Raw genomic sequence first — 17,655 nt, forward strand, 5'->3', positions numbered from 1 at the left:
GAAACGTATTTTTCGGCCGATTTCCTTCAATTGTTCAACTTTTTTCCAAATTTTTCACAGTTTCCGGGAAAAGGATCATTATATCCGGGGTCGTAGAATCGAGAGTTGACTGTATATTAAAAAAGGCAAAAAGTACACTCACAGAACTGAAAGTTAAATAATAAACAACTTGATATCATAATTCTGTCATCCTCCTTTCTAAATATAAAAGGTCAATTTCTAAGAAAAAAATAACATCAGATACACTTATAGACACTTGAATAATTTCATTTAATATTGGTTTTTTAAAACTTTTTATCTGTAAATTCCTACTAAAAACGTTTTCACGTAGAAGATGTCAAGGCTTGTCCCTCCACATGGCTGTGTGGTCTAAGGGATGCACGCAGGTTTGAGTCTGCTGGGGAAAGCATAAAAACTTTTCCTGAGGTTTCAGCCTGTGTATGGGATCAGTGGCCATTGACCATCATGAGGAAAGTTAAAGGGGGTCATAGAAACTACACTACAATACAGTAATGACTGACATCATGCTGACCACACGTCACCCCGTAACTAGTTGGATGATATCCCACTAAGAGTGAGGCTGGCAGTCGGTAGGTAGGCACTGACCCTCACGGGCTGTTATGCCAAGGGTTGTTGTTATTATTATTATTATAACTGTCAAGGCATTCAGCACACAAAAAGAAGAAACAGCAAAACAAACATACAAAGGAAATAAATTGCTTTCATAATAGTAAATGGGTAACAGTTGTATAAGTCGGAGACGGATTTCTTCAAATTTACAGGAGAAAAGACGAGAAGTACTTATGGAATTGCGTTCTTGAGGACTTTTGTTTTTTCGAATCGTGCAACTTATTTGGCCTGTAAGTAATGTATTTTTTGTCATTCATGCATCTCCGTTGTATGATAGCTCGTGCCGCCATTACCGTCGACTACGTAAATCAAATGTTCCGTGCGTTCGATTATGTAACCCCCTGTCAGTGTAGCAACCACGCGGTAGTTTTGCAAGATGATGTGTGAGCATTTTTTTTTTTTCCAATTTAAGGTAACACTCTAGTTTACGTCCTTTTCCTAAGGAATACGTGTCATATATCGTTGGAAAGCTTATTTTATAAGGAATTCAACAACGTAAATCCCAAAGTGAACAAAAATTTCTTGAAGGAGTAAATCGAGAAAAACCGATGTTGTCCGGATATGCGCAATTGAACGTACTGAGGAATTTTTTAGATGATGAAGCACATATTTAGGGGTGAAATGAGTGCTAATGGAACCTAACCTAACAGGCCAAACCTAACCTCATAGGCATACCTCGACCCCGTGAATGGATAGTGGGGCTATCATGAACAGAAAGTGTAAAAAGAAAAAGGTACTTACCCGAAGAGATGCCGGGTGCCGCACCACGATTGCACACTGCGAACGCAAAGAAGCAATCACCATGCAGATAAGGACGTAAAGTAGAGTCTAGCCTCAATTTTCGCTTAAAAACCTTTTGTGAATAGTTTGTGCGGCATTTATCGGTTCATAAGTTTGGAAACACTGCACATCAGCTGACGATACTGCATATCAGCTGACGATAGACAACGTGAGTCAAAATTTGCCCACCGAATTAGCAACTACCAATAAATGATTATAATGTTAAAAATAACGCTTTTTTCATGGAAAAAAAAGTGATCCCCAGCTTGAAAAATGTTCTGCTATGCATATGAGGTAAGTAGCAATGTTTTTTTTTGAAAATAAAGGAGTTTAATGTGTCTCCGGCTTATACAACTGATACCAGTAAATGATCAGTTAGGTACTGTGGAATCATGATATGCATTTTTCATGGGACCGACATGAAGAAAAACACTTTAATGCAGGAAAATCACACTGCTGGATAATGAAATGTGTTTAAGAACATAAATTTACTGAAGAGGTAGCAGTAGAGTGACCTATAAAATACCTCTTACACCAAAGTGTATCGTGAAAATTGTTGCAAACATTTCTGCATTGTATAACCCTGCATGTTTGTTATAATACAGAAGTGGATGAGAGTATAATACATCAAAGATGGCTATTAAACTAGTGAAACATACCTGTCATTAATGCACAAAGCAAATTACACAAACTTACCATATTTATGCAAGTATAATGCACGTGTGTGTATAATGTGCACCCTGGTTTTTGATGGGGAAAAGTGACAAATAATTATATCTCGTATATAATGCGCAGTACAAATCAGGTTCAAGAAATGGCTTTCTTAGTTGTAGGTCATAAAGCTGTTGATATGCTGCTCAAGAGTGAATGACATAATACCTATTCAAAAAGTCACCTGTTACCATGTGGACCAACATGTGGACCATATTGTCTTGTATATATTAGGGTGGATCAAATGAAAATGGAACAGGGGCCATAGAATGAAATCAACAAGGTTTATTTCCAACGTAATCTCCAAAGTTACGCAAGCACTTGTCCCACTGTTTCACCAAGCAGTGAATACCCTGCTCGTAGAACTCCTTTGGTTGAGATCTGAACCAGTTGCAAACATTGTTCATGACTTCATTGTCAGAGTGGAACCACCAACCTTTCAATGCCTTTTTCAACAGACCAAAGATATGGAAGTTTCATGGTGATAGATCAGGGCTATACGATGGGTGTTCCAACACTGTCCACCCAAACGTTGCCAACGTGTTCTTTGTAACAGCTGACATATGTGTATGCAGCAAAACCACTCCAGAAGACAACAGGCCAGGCCGTTTGGCCGTGATTGCTGCCAGACTGCCTACGTTTATCATGTGCTCACGTGCGACTATCTAGGGCAAGTCCATTATGCAGTAGGAGTTTCCTTCCTTACCTCCCACTCTTCCTCTACACAAGGTTGTCACCACACACATACATAAATATAACCCAATACATCCACTGTTCTGTTTTCATTTGATCCACCCTCATCCACCCTCACCCAAGCCACCTTCCCCCTCTCCCTCCACTGTGTCTAGCATCTCAAAGCTTTCACTTCTGTAACCAACTTGTTTATTCTGTAGTAGAAGAAAGTGAGATCAAAATTATGTTATGGATTTGAAGGGCTCCGGAAGTTATTTTCCATTATTTCTCACTTGATGCATACTGCTGACATTGCATGCTTGAATTCCGACAGAACAGTGCCACTTTTCTCAGTGTAACAAAACGTTAAGTTACAAAGTGAAAAATCATGGGAAATGGATATTTCACTTTTATAGTGCTTTTTTTTAATAAGTTATTATGACTAAATAAATCCAACCTGGTAATTTGTATTTGCACTTGTTGATATATATGTGTCATACACAATGACATGGTGAAAAATGTGCATGGTTACATGTTGGCTGTCCAAATTTATTCCGTGCACCTCAGTTTTTGGAAGCAGAAATTTTGGAAAAAGTGTGCATTATACATGAGTAAATATTATTTCCATTAATTCGCTCACATGTATTTATTATAATACCATGTCTTTCATTCCTCAAACATACCTGTCATATTGGCAAATGTAATCACGAGGAAATATAATGCCACAACCCATTCTGTCTCCTTTATGACATCTTGGACCAAATGGGTCTCCAACTCCACTGCCTATAAAAATTTTCCCATCATCTGCATGATACGCTATAGAGCCTTTATTCCATCCAGGATGCCTATGTTTAGGATAATCCTAGAATATATAACAACAAAATTAAGTAATAGATAATGCAATTCTCAAGATTTACACTGTTATTAAAAGAAAACTTCACATTCATTAAAGTTAATAGAAATGGTAACAAATACAAGAATTATTCTAACAAATGACATGCTTGATCACAATTTTAAAATTTTCTGAACATCACAAGTTTAGGAGAAAACATTCAATAATAATCAGTTCTCCACAACATTTTTTTTTAGCAAGTTCCATCATCTCAATTCAGTGACAAAAGTTTTGTGTTGGGGTTGGGTCTCCACGGGCACCAGAATCTTCATGGGGAAACTCAAACAACAGTTCTGGAGACCAATTTCTAAAACCACTCTTCTGGCTCTTTTTCATCGATGTCATTTTCATGCTCTGGACACATGGGGAACCATCCCTATCCACCTTCCTAAACCAACTGAACCACTTCTGTTCCATCAAGTTCACCTGGACCCCACTTCGCCAACCAAATCACCTTCCTGGATGTGGATGTGCACATTAAGGAAGGTCATTTGGAAACTTCTATCTCTGCCAAACCCACCACCCATATGCAATACTTATACTTCTCCAGCTCCCATCCATTCAATTCCATTCTCCCTGGCAGTCAGAGGTCAACGCCTCAACACTTCCTGACAGAACTACAACCTCCACCTACACCAAGCCTAAGTCAACCGTGGATATCCTTCCAATAATAATAAATACAAAACTACATAATATACCACTAACATTGCCATTATCTATTGGACTACAGTGCTCAAAAAAAGTTTTCCAAATTCAAGGTTTGTGATCATTTTATTGTACTAGATACATGGAATCATATTCAAGAGTACAGGGGAGACTTACAAACAGAAAGAAAACAGTGCAGCCATGCAGAAGAAACAAAATCACACCAGAAGCACAAGATTGAAAATGTGGGATGCGAAACACAAAAGAAAGGCAGTGCAATACCATGTGCCTATGGCTCGCAGGCATGCTTGGGATCAACAGATGGGAGTTCAGTACCGTGTATAGCCACCTCGAGCCCGAAGGCATGCTTGAACACGATGGGGCATGCTAAGGATAAGAGCATTCAACTTCTCCTGAGGAAGACTGTCCCACTCTTGAATGGCAGCCTCCCGCAATTGCAACTTGTTCACAGGAGCATTTTCGCGGCTGACAATTGCTCACTTCAGGTGTCCTCATGCTGGCCACACCATGCGTCAAATGCCATGCATATCAAGGAACTCTTGAACCACTCTGGCTCGATGTGGTCAAGCGTTATCACCCACCAGCGTGAAGCCATCTCCCACAGTTGTAGAGAAACCTGCTACCACGGGTTCGAGAATAGCGTTTCTGTACATCAGACCAGTCATGTGAACCTGGAGAGGAATTAGGGGTGTACGTCGACCAAACATGATGGAGCCCCCTGCAGCTGGCAATGTTCCTGGATGAAGGGCTCGTTCAATCTCTCATCTGATCGTCTCCAAACCCTTATGCTTTTGCTTAACGGGTGCAAACTGATGGTGACCTCATCTGTATAGAGCGTGTGCTCCCACTTTTCCTGACTCCATTCACTGTGCATTGTTGCCCACCTTACATGGTCTCTCTTATGGTGTGGTTTCAGAGGAACCTTGGGTATTGGTCTTCTTGACGTCAATCCTTCCTCATGAAGTCAATTCCACACTGTGATTGGAAACATTCGCTCCTGAGGCCCTCTGCAGATCCTGGCACAAACTGGTAGCAGTTGCAGTGGGTCTGCGACTTGCCGAAATCACCACGTACCGATCTTCCCTGTGTGTTGTTTTGCGAGGCTGCCCTGTCCTTGGTCGATCAGCAACTGATTGTGTCTCCCTGAACTTTTTCCACACTTGAGAGACATCACTTTGGCTCACTCCAACACGAGCAGTTACCTTCACTTGGCAATGTCCCTCTTGCAGCAGTGTTACAATTCAAATGCAGTCCGTAGCAGAAATGGTTGCTCAAGGCATGTTGCCCTTCATTTTCCACCCGCTCTCTGTGCAGTTTCCAACCAAGTGCAGATAAGAGACGGATAATGCCTCCCATCAGGCTGCTTTCAAATCTGTTCAGGGATCATGTGGCAACTACTGCCCTCTATCTGCTGAATATCAAACTCACTTGGGGTATTATGTCGGTTTCTGTCTCGGGCATTGCTCACATAATGAACATTGTATACCTTTTGGGGATATCGCGACTCAAACTGCATGCACTCATAATATGCAAAACTTTTTTTGAGAACTGTATTATATTTAGATTAATTTTTTTATATTGGTTGTAGTGTATTAATAATCATGTGTCCCTGTCTCTCATACTATTACCTAACAACAGTGCATACCATCACAACAATATAACACTCATCTTTTCACATATAGTTCATGTACGTAATCACACTTAAGGCCAAAAAAATAAATAAACAGAACTTGTTCTGGATACCAGAGCGGACTTGGCCACTATGCTCAATTACTAAACCCGAATGTACAGTTTTATGGATACTTTTTTTTATCTTATCATTACACTATATTATTATAAATTAGGGATTGGCCGATATGAAATTTTGGCTGATACCGATAAAGTACCGATATAAAATTTACCGATACCGATATTCTACCGATCCGATAAAATTAGAAATGGTCCTTGAAGAACATGAAACGTTCATGACCTCCTTAATCAATGTGTGTTTCAAGGTGACTGCAGTAAAAAAGAAATTGCATATTTAGACATCTACTTTTTTAGAAAGTAGAGCATGGATATTATCCATAAAAAATACAACAAAATGGCAGAATTTTGCACTAAATTATCAGATATTTATTGATATATCAGATCAGTAAAATAATCAGTAATCTTACCGATAAACCGATATGCCTATATCAGCCAATACCGATAAAGAGTACCGATTAATCGGTCCCATCCCTATTATAAATACTGTAATCATATATCCTTATATCCTCCTAACATTATCCTTTCAATCATACTCATGACCCACATAAGCACTAATTGTATTGACAACAAAACAGGTCTGACCTCTAATATACTCATTGCTAACCTTAGTACATAATTACCAAATCAATCTTAATAGCTAACTACACATAATTATAAATATAATATATAATCCTACAGTTGATATACAACATAATATAAACAAGTACATAAACATATAATCAGCTTTAAGATTATACATTATATGCCACATTTAATTTCATACCCCCCCCCCCAATGATATTACTCCTTACATTTAACCATAGAAAACTCATCAGTGACAGGTGAAACCTGCTGTGGGTGCCAGAGCGGGTCTAATCATTAATGTTAATCATCCTTGTAAGACATAATGACATTATTTTTCTTTTTCTTTTTTTCCTTTTTTATATATGTAATTCTGTATATTGTAAACAAGAGATAAAGAAAATAATAATAAAGAATGGGGCAACGGGTAAATTCAAAGCAAATGACACCCTGGTTTATTTAAAGGCACCAGGGCATTAAGCGCATACCCATGAATGTATGCAGGTGGAGGTGGGCTGCTTCGAGGGGTTCCCCAGCTTTTTTTTTATCCTTCCACCCTGGTCACCAAACAAATATCCCAAGCTGTTTCATACACCTCCACCAAAAAACATGATGCCAACCCCACTGTACTTGTTACCCAATATCACCCCTACCTCAACAAAATCAGACATACTCTATGTAACCTCTTTCCCATCCTCGACAGTGATCCTGACACCAGAAACATCTTCCCCTGCAAGCCCAGAGTTGTTTTTAAATGGCCCCCAACCTCCAAAGCATCCTGGTCCACCATAGCCCCCAAACCAAAAACCAACTCCCCCACCCACAAATGCAACTGCCCAAGGTGCAAAACCTGCGCATTTGCCACTTCCCGCATCCTCCAGATCCACACTTGCGACTGGCAAATTCACCTGTACCCCAAATTCACCTGAAACATCTGTAGTGGCTTCCAGCTGGGGGAAACATCCACAGCCCTCAACCTTTGAATCAACAACGACCGCCCCTTTACCCAAAACATGGACTTCACTGTTGATGTGCACACCAACTACCATGATATGCCCTTCAATGATTGCTTCCAGGTAGCGATCATCCACCCCTTACCCCAATCCCTCAGTACATAAAAGATGGGAGAGGGCCTACATATCAGACATGAGTGCAACCACACCCCCTGACCTGAACAAGGCCACCCAGTAACGTATCCCATCCTCACATCTCACCACCCTTCACCTCCCCCCACATTGCACCCCCTCCTACACATACATTTGACTTTTCTTATGTTCTTCTTCAATCTTTGCACAGGATTGTTCTATAGCAAATACATCATTAGCATCATATCAGAAATAACGGACTGTCAAAAAATACACTTACTCTTCTTGCTAAACCTATTGCAATATAGCAATTCTCTCCTGGATCTATAATCTCTATTTCATAGTAATGGAAAGTTGTATTTAAAGCTGCTTTTGCTTGAGCCAATCCAACATCTATTATACTTTTCCCTCTTCCTGTGTATTCTAACACCTGTGAAAAAGAGAAGCACACATGATCCAGATCCTTAGTTTTTAAGTAACAAACATACTAACCAACTAATGTAGCAATTAAAGCAAAAAAATAAAAATAAAAATAAAAAAGAGGTATGGTAAATGAAGCTGTAATTACAAATTAGAAATGCAGTATTCTGTTCTAATATATTGTTCAAGGCCAATTCAAACAATTAAGAATTTTTTTTAGGCAGCTTACTAACTTTTGTTTCAATGGAGAAATAAAGAAACAAAATTCAAATACACACAAAGTAAAATAAGTTTTCAAGTTCATTACAAAAATATGATATTTTTATGCACCCTTACTTGCTGGTTTCAGAAGTCTCTTTGTTATTGCCTCAATTATATTTATAATTACACTATTTTTCTCATGAGAGGATATGAATATTGCCTTTAACATGATAGTGTAATTCAAATTTTATTCCAGTTCTCAGTTGGAATTCATATTTTTACATAAAGCATACATTCTAGTTTTTAATACCACATCCAAATAACATCGACTAATTATCATTTTACACTATCATAATGCAAATACAATCCACATGAATGAGATGAAGGAGTGTTTAGCTCAGCATATTATTATTAACGAGTGTTCATTGTGGGTGTCTCTTCATCAATTGCATCACATCATCACCCAGCTTCATCGTCCTGATTAGCCAAAAGTTACAGAAAAGCAATGTAAAATAACCCAATTCAATCAATGATGGACATAATTAACATCCATTCCATACTCACTATTTCACTTTCTTCTACAAAATAAGGAAGCATTTGCTTAGCTATTATTAAATTGGAGTTTGCAGTATCATTTACATTCTGCCAAGAATTGAAATACTGTAACTTATAATTATATACAGGGGTCCCAGGTTCGAATCCTGGTCTGGGCATGTGTGTTCCTTGTGTGTCTTCACCAATTTAATATCATCACTCATCCTCACCTTCGAGATTGGATCATCACTCATCCTCATCTTCGAGATTAGACAAAAGTGGCAGAAATGTGAAGTAAAATAAACCAAATCAATAAATTAATCATAATTATAAAAGCAAAAACTCCCCACGAAAATAAAAATATTAAGAAATACTTAACATATAAATATCATGGAATATTATAATTACATAAACACTGCCTCAGGCAAAGCAAATGAAATTAAACTTTGACAAGTATGCACATAAAAAATAACCTTGTATATATGCCACTTTAGGAACATTTATGAGAATATAACTACATATGTGCAATTTGTAAATAAAAATTTTGAAAATATGATATTTTCCTTACAAAATAAACTTCTACAGCTCTGGAGTCCACAATTTTCTAACATGTTTCAGACATGTGTTGGATGGTACAATGCACACATGTTTATGATACCTATGTCATCTGCCTGCACAGTACAGAAACTTTACAAATGTTCTTGGATCAGCTGAATAACCAGCACCCAATCAACAAATTCACTATAGACACACAGGAGAATGACAGCCTACCATTCCTGGATATCACGAGATGCAAGCCTGACAGAAAAGAGGGGAAAAAGTGTACGCTGGAAACCAACTCACGCCAGTAATTACCTCAGTGAAAATAGTTTTGCCTAACATGCTTTACTGAGAATCCATTTCCATGAGTAACACAGAGTATCTTGAAGTGAAGATGATACAGAGCATCTGCACACAGCTTTCAGACAGAATGGGCACTCTCACAACACAATTAGCAAACTACTAATAAATGTCTTGTTCAATAAGAGCAAGACACACCAGACAATATGAGGGTTATCCACAAAATAGATTTTGTTTGCAAAAATCGCTACTGCAATGCTGTGACCACGATGGTGTGCACGAGTTTGATGATTCTTTGGCAAGGCACAGATGCCATCTGGAGAGACATTTGATCCATGTGTATACGTGTATACATTGTGCTGTGTGTTCATAATGTTTAAGAATATTGAGAAGCACACAGCATGTGAAATGTGGTCTGTAACCTGTTTCTGGAATGCAAGGGACATGAAACTTACTGGAATATATTGTCAACTTCATGAGATGCAAGGAGAATATGCCTGAGAGATTCAATGGTATGGAGGTGGGTGCAACTCGTTGATGAAGAATGTGGAAACGTGCATGATGATATGCAGAGTGTCTGACTGTCAGTGGTGCATGCAGTTGAAGAGATGATTAGAGAGAACATAAGATTCACAATTATGCCACTTTCCTTGCATTTTACACAAATTTCATGGAATTGCTGGCCACAATGACGAGGTCAAAGAAGCCATTACTACCACATGGTTTGTATCAAAGGTGGTATCATTCTATGATGAAGGAATACAAAAACTGCAACCCCACTAAGACGAGTGCCTCAACAATGGAGGTAACTATGTTGATTTGAAAAGTAGTTTACAGCATGTATATCAAATGGCAATATAAATGGTTTGTAAATATATTCTTGTTTTCTCCCTCAATAGCCCTTCTGTGTAACATACGTATGAATGTTTCAGGCCACAACAGCGACAACTAAAAGAACAAAACAAAATACTGTTTTTGTGCAATACACTGGAAACATCTCTGCCACATTCTTTTCCAACAAAACATCATGACCATTCACGCAGCACCACCAAAAATCCAGAACCTAAAGACAACCTAGAACTAAAAGATACGTACTCACAATTTACCACATAGATTGCAACTGCAAAATTGCTAAATTGGGCAAACAGGCAGGGAATTAGAACAATACTGCACGAAACATCGGAGTTACACAAAAAATTCTGGATCCAGAAAAGTCAAAGATATCTGAACACTTCATTAACGAAGGCCACAGAACTAACCTCAGAGCATGACACAAATTGCCATTGGCTCATCAAACTGTTGGAAATGCATCATCGATGAGGCAATAGCTACATACAAGGGACAACTTAAACTGAGATGTGGCATCAAATTGGATCTTTTCTGGTTGATGATAGTCAACCTGGTATGCAGACTACACAGAAGACAATGCAACTTATCATCAAGCTTTCCACATATAAACCAGATTGAATATGTCTACTGCCCTTCAATAGCTGAAGATGAGTTGAGCTGAGTTGATATTTTAAGTCCATTTCATGCACAGATAGGCTAATCGGGACTGGAGCTACAGTGGCATCCAAACCACTATGTGCCTCCACCAGGTATCGAACCCAGGACCCTTGGATTACAAGGTGATAACTAGCTGTCGATGAGAGTGATGTTAGCTGTCAAGAACCCGCAAAACATCCTCAAAACTTGCCTAGTTGACATCATGAGAAAATCTTTCACGATATGATATTAAGACATGCAGAAAAAGTACTATGTTGTATTGTTGGGTTAGAAGATTAAATGTGAAATTGGGAGGTCTAAGCATCCTTAAATTATTATGGTGAAATGAGTTGGGAATTCTGAATGCATGAGTACTGAAGCAACTAGCATCCTTTACCTTGCTGCTACCACAAGCTGTAGTTATGGGGGCATTTTGAAAAGTTTTACCTCCTATGCAATAACTCTGGCAACACTGTTCAGACACATGCGCAATTGGTGAGAGAATAATCGATCATTCCCTAACTGTTGCGAAATCTAGCAGTGTTTGCCTGTAACACCACACAATAGGGAGTAAAATGGCGATGTACATGAATTTGCGGTTGAAACAACATGCTGTTATTGAATTCCTCACATCAGAGGGTTGTGCGCCCGTAGACATTCATCGACGAAAGAGTGCTGTCTATGCCAATGCCTGTGTGGATGCGAGTACTGTCAGAAGGTGGGCAAGGAATCTGAAAGGCGACAATCTGGCCACGATGAACCTGCATGATCAGGTCTTCAGTGGACGTTTTGAGCAAATACTATCAGTTTGTATCACATAGATTACAAAGACCAACTCTACAATGAGATCTTTCATTCTCTTAAACCTCCAAACGCACACGGTTGTGCTCTGATGTGGCAACAGCACAAACTTCTGTCAGCTGCCTAATTTCATGGCCGTGCATTTAAGTATGCAGTTTCTTTTTCGAAGACAAAGCTCATTGCAGTCACTTGATTACATATATTAATTAAGAGGGTAAATGACCCATTCAGCTTTTTCAAAGAACAATTCCCATTTAATATTGGAACAGTAGAATGTCAGTTATTGGTAAATTTTATCAGTACTGGCAGAATTTTCACACTAGTCTATCCTTATTTGCATAACGGGTGGTCCAAAAGTCCCGGAACGGTTACATATCGTGAGAAATACACATCGAATCGGAAAATGAAAAAAATACGTCTTTAATAAGTGAAAGAAAGCTATTCAATGATATCACACTTGATTCCCCATCCCCACCCCCTGGGAGTGGGGCAGGGGGCAACTGTGAAATTTTAAATGAAAACCCCCATTTTGTTTTGTAGAATCAGAAAGAGGACTTCATTCAGAGTCCAACGAGCTATCAACCATCCTCCTAGCTCAATTAGGAACGGAGATATGGAGATTTTAAATTTTAGAAAAAATCTGCAATCGCTTTCACTCTAGCTCAATCAGGGGCAGTGTGCGTGCCCCTTTGGAATTTTTTTTTTTTTTTTTTTTTTTTTTTTTTTTTTTTTTTTTTTTGCGAAAATTTAAAATCTATGGTTGATGTGATATTGAATAGCTTTCTTTCGCTTATTAAACACATATTTTTTCATTTTCCAATTTGATGTGTATTTCTCATGATATGTGACCGTTTCGGGACTTTTGGACCACCTGGTATAACAGACTGCCTCAGTAGTTCAATCAGAATCCAATCTTCAGAGAGAGCTTATTTCCAATTAGGACATGGGCATTGACTGTTTTTCTCCTTTTATATATTTCAGTTAATCATCATTCATACTTATTAAAATTAACCTCAAGTGGTAGATAGCTGATCTTATACAACCAAAATATAATAAAAATACAATTATGTTCTCTCTTGAATTTGTTAAATATTGAATGTGAATCCTTTCAAATTTGCTGAAGATTATTTTCCTCTCATTTTTTTATTTATATGTAGAAAAAAGAATGCAGAGAACTAACATGGCATTAAACCTGAAAATATTAAAATATTTTCTGGATCCGTGCTGCAAGATATGATTTTGGAACTCAATTTCTGAATTTCATGAACCTATCATACATTCCTATCTACTTAAGCAGTTGGTCTAATCAAATTTATATCCACTGCTTATTCCGATCTACACTGCTAATTCTTGAATACTAAAAACTGATTTAGGCACAAAATATTTACTCATGCATGAAAAGCTTACGTAATAGCAATAGCAAATGACACAATGAGAACATTTAGTTTATTAATCAAAATCTGATGATCCAAACAACCAAGTTATTTCGAGTTTTCTCCTTGTTCATTCCCAAATATTTCTTCAAAATATCCACTCACAACCAATATATTAATTAAAACTACAACAATTACATTCTCAAATTGCATATATTTTGAAAAGAAGTTGAACACATTCATACTTAACGTAATTGAACACCATGCAAGCATTTGGTCTAAAGTTATTTTCCAATGCTCACAATCCATCTCCAAATGTGTATCACATTGGATCCAAACCCGACAATTGATTGCAATCCTACTACTAAACAAAAACAAACTATAAGTGGTATTTCATGAGACTTATTTATTATCCAACAATAATAATTTTCAAGAGCCATTATAAATTAGTAATTTTCAAAATTCAACCATCCTAGCAATCTTATTATTGAGTCTTTTCACAAATATAATTATCATTATAATTATAATTAAGGAATTACTTCTTCATAGTGAAATGAATGCAATAAATTCTCCCTCTTCTTTACTGTGCCAAGCTTGTCTTTACAGATTCTATCTGTTAAGCAATACATTTACTAACAGATCACTTCTATTTTTACCAAACATACATTATTTATACGATAACAAGAAGGTAAATGATACAAAATTCTAGCATGGACTGATATGAAGTTTTTACCAATACCAATGAATATCAATATAAAATTATGACTGTTCCATGAAGAATCTGAATGATTATTACTCAGCTCCTGAATTAGTGCATGTAATCAGGTGACTGCAATTGGCATTACTTTAGGAAAAGAAACTGCACATTTAGACATTTACTTACAAAACAATGACATGCGAGTATTACGTAATTAAAAAGTAATAACTATGGCAGAATTTTGCACTAAATCATCGTTTATAGCAATACCAAATCAGTAAAACAAACAAATTGATACACTTATGTACCAATATCAGGCAATATTGATAGATTTTGTTTATTTTACTTCACTTTTCTGCCACTCTTGGCTAATCGGAAAGATGAGGATGAGTGATGATATGATGAAATTGATGAAAGATCACTCACAAAGAACACCAATGGCCAGGCTGTGTTTCGAACCTGGGAACCCTGAATATAGATAAGAGTATAGATTTATTTACTTATTTGTTCCATCCCTTCAAAATAAACACAAAAACTAAAAGAATCAGTATTCTTTTTTCATCTATTATATTCAATTTAGTTAGATTTTGCTAATATCGCCATATTTTACCTTCACAAATATGAAATACAATGAACTAAGGTAATAATTAAAATTTCATTAAAAAAATCTATGAAATTAGAAACCAGTTATTCTTATTCCACATTTGTCAAATAATTTTGTTGGTCTACTTTTCCTTTTCTTTTATCTAATAATGTTAGTGGAATGCTCATGAAATATATTTTACCACAGTTTATAAACTTTAGTGTGCTGTGTGAAGTTCAAAATGATTGTAACATCTCTCCTGGGACCAATATCCATTCCATCCAAATATTATTATTTGCACTCATTCCTTTCAAATAGTATTACCGGTATTTGCACTCTACATTTTTATTACACCACAAATTCATCAATTGAAGTTGAAATGTGTTTCTGTGAAATACTTTTTCTCCCCTTTTTCAAGGGGGTGGGAGTGTCTTTGAATTATAGAGAAGTCTGAGACTTCAACCAGATATAAAGTTGCAGTGTGACTCTTGTCTTATAGATTTAATTTATTTCCCTCTACCATCCTTTTAACGTTAAATAATGTAGAGGAATTCTATATTAACAGGGAGTTAATTTCCTGGGGAGATGCAGAATTTCAGTATTAACCCAGCATCCTTACAACTAGGTACTGCTTGATGGATGATTTGGTGTTTTAAGTCCACTTTATGCACAGTAAGGCTAATGGGGACTGGACTTACAGTTTAAAGTGGGTTTCATTGATTGATTGATTTGGTGTGGGATCCGAACCACTATGTGCCTCCACCAGGTATCGAACCTGGAGCCCTTAATTACAAGGTGATGATGCAACCACTGCACCATCGAGGAGGCCCAGGTACTGCTTGAATATGAAGAAGTGGCAAGCTTGGGTCCAGAAAAGCAGTAAAAGGCTAAAATGGGAATGAAACACTATGAATCACACGAGAGTATTCGGTTTTGGCATAGAAAAATGCATTCATGTTAAATGGAACATTTATCCTACTACATTTGGCTTGAATTGTTGTTTTAAGTCCACTTTATCCACAGATAGGTTAATTGAAAGAAAGACAGAAAAAGAGAGAGAGAGAAGAGAGAGGGAGAGGGGTGGGAGAAAACATACCTGCCCATTTAACCTAATGTCATGAAGCCTTAGCCACTCCTCTTCATTGTTGTCTACTGACATAAATGTATCCTCTTCAGGAATCCATTGTGGATCAGGCAATAATCTCACTTCCTCTCCACTAGAATGCATACCTATAGCTGGATGTAAACCACCTAAAGGCAGTGGTACTAGCGTGGTTCCCAGCTGAAAATGTATGAATACAGTTTTCTATTAATTACACTTACAATTCTCTCAAAGTTGTGAAATGAATTTCATTATATCAAGAAATATTAACAGTAAACTGTTACATATATACAAGGGTTGATCAAATGAAAAGGTATGAAACGTAACAACGGAATCGTTTATATAATACCGATGCCGCGATGGGAGAACGTAGCGTGATATGTAGGGGTGCGATTGGAGTCGCCACGCGGCATCGGAGCATGCAGGGGAACGCACATGCGCAGGAGAGAGCAGAGGCTCCGATACAGAGCGCTGTCCAAGTGACGCGGCAGTGCGTGTTCGGACAGGATGGCGTTAACATTGGCAAATTCGACTGTTGAGGAGCAGCGAGGCGTTATCCGTTTTCTGACAGCGGAAGGTGTTAAACCGGCCGATATTCATCGCCGGATGGTGAACGTTTACGGGGAAGACGAACGACCGGGGCTGCTCACGGAGGGTGTGGTTCTGCTCCATGATAACGCATGTCCACACGTCTCCAGGGTCACACATGCGGAACTGGCCAGGTTCAAGTGGGAGCAGCTAGACCATCCGCCCTACAGTCCGGACTTATCCCCTGTGACTTCCATGTGTTTGGTCCCCTGAAAAAGCATCTCAAAGGAAAGCGCTTCACCTCGGACGATGAACTCAAGGACGCTGTGAAGGACTGGGTCGCGTCACGGCCAAAGGAATTCTGGGAAAAAGGAATCATTCGGCTCGTTCATCAATGGGATCAATGTGCTCAGGCCTATGGAGGATACTTTGAATAAAGTATTCATTTACATCGACAGTGTCGTTTTGTACCTTTTCATTTGATCAACCCTTGTACATAGTCAATTCTTGTCTATTTTGTATTTTACTTATTATACAACATTTTTGTGCATCTTCAGAAAATTTTTGATGATGAGAATAAATAGTAATTTGAAGAAATTGATAAAAGGAGATACACTAAGAAACAACGATTTCCAAGATGGGACTCAAACACAGAACCTTCAGTAGTAAGATCATGAATCAATCACTCAACATGTTCGGTCAGCAAGGCAGTAATATACGAGGGGAAGTCAATATATAACTCACAAAATGAAATATCTTTGAATTGCTGCAATGAGAAATAGATTTATGAATATCAGTCGTTGCACTGATCCTTTCCACATGTGTCGGTGTAGATGGCAGCACCACCGTGTATCGTATATGGTGCTAGTAGTCACGTTCTCGTGCGGCGGTGAGTCATTTGAGTTACAAGTGGGTAAGATGGCAGGTGTGTTAGCCGAGTGTACGTGTAGTGAGCAATGGGCCTTAATTCGATTTCTGTGGGCGCAGGCATCCTTTTCGTGGAATTTCTGCCCCAGGGGCACACAATCAGTGCAGCCATGTATTGCAAAACCTTGACGAAGTTATGGTCAGCCATTTGCAGGAAACGTCCAGGTGCTTTGAGAGATGGGAGTTCTTCTGTTGGATGACAACGCTCGCCCACACAGTGCCAATACCACAGTGGCTTGCATGCGGTCCCTAGGTTGGGAACGACTGGAACATCCAACTACAGTCCAGATTTGGCACCATCCGACTTTCATCTCTTTGGCCCACTGAAGAATCTACCTGGGTGGTCACTGGTTCCAGGATATGGAGGAGGTCCATCGGGAGGTTACCAGCTGGCTACAACACCAACCACAAACCTTCT

At 38.3% G+C, this 17,655-nt stretch overlaps 1 protein-coding gene across 2 annotated transcripts in view; it reads right to left on the bottom strand.

Moving 5' to 3' along the window:
• Window positions 1-17,655, bottom strand: part of LOC145984048 (SPRY domain-containing protein 3-like) — a 76,542-nt gene that overhangs the window by 29,626 nt on the left and 29,261 nt on the right. For both annotated transcript variants that reach the window (XM_083117386.1, XM_083117387.1), the window contains 3 exons: window positions 15,777-15,962; window positions 8,027-8,176; window positions 3,477-3,655 (listed from right to left, as the gene is read on the bottom strand). In XM_083117386.1, coding sequence (XP_082973512.1) covers window positions 3,477-3,655; window positions 8,027-8,176; window positions 15,777-15,962 — 515 coding nt within the window. The remainder of the gene's footprint in view (window positions 1-3,476; window positions 3,656-8,026; window positions 8,177-15,776; window positions 15,963-17,655) is intronic.

The sequence above is a fragment of the Lepisma saccharinum genome, chromosome 2, assembly GCF_977018435.1.
Source record: "Lepisma saccharinum chromosome 2, izLepSacc3.1, whole genome shotgun sequence".
NCBI lineage: Eukaryota > Metazoa > Arthropoda > Insecta > Zygentoma > Lepismatidae > Lepisma > Lepisma saccharinum.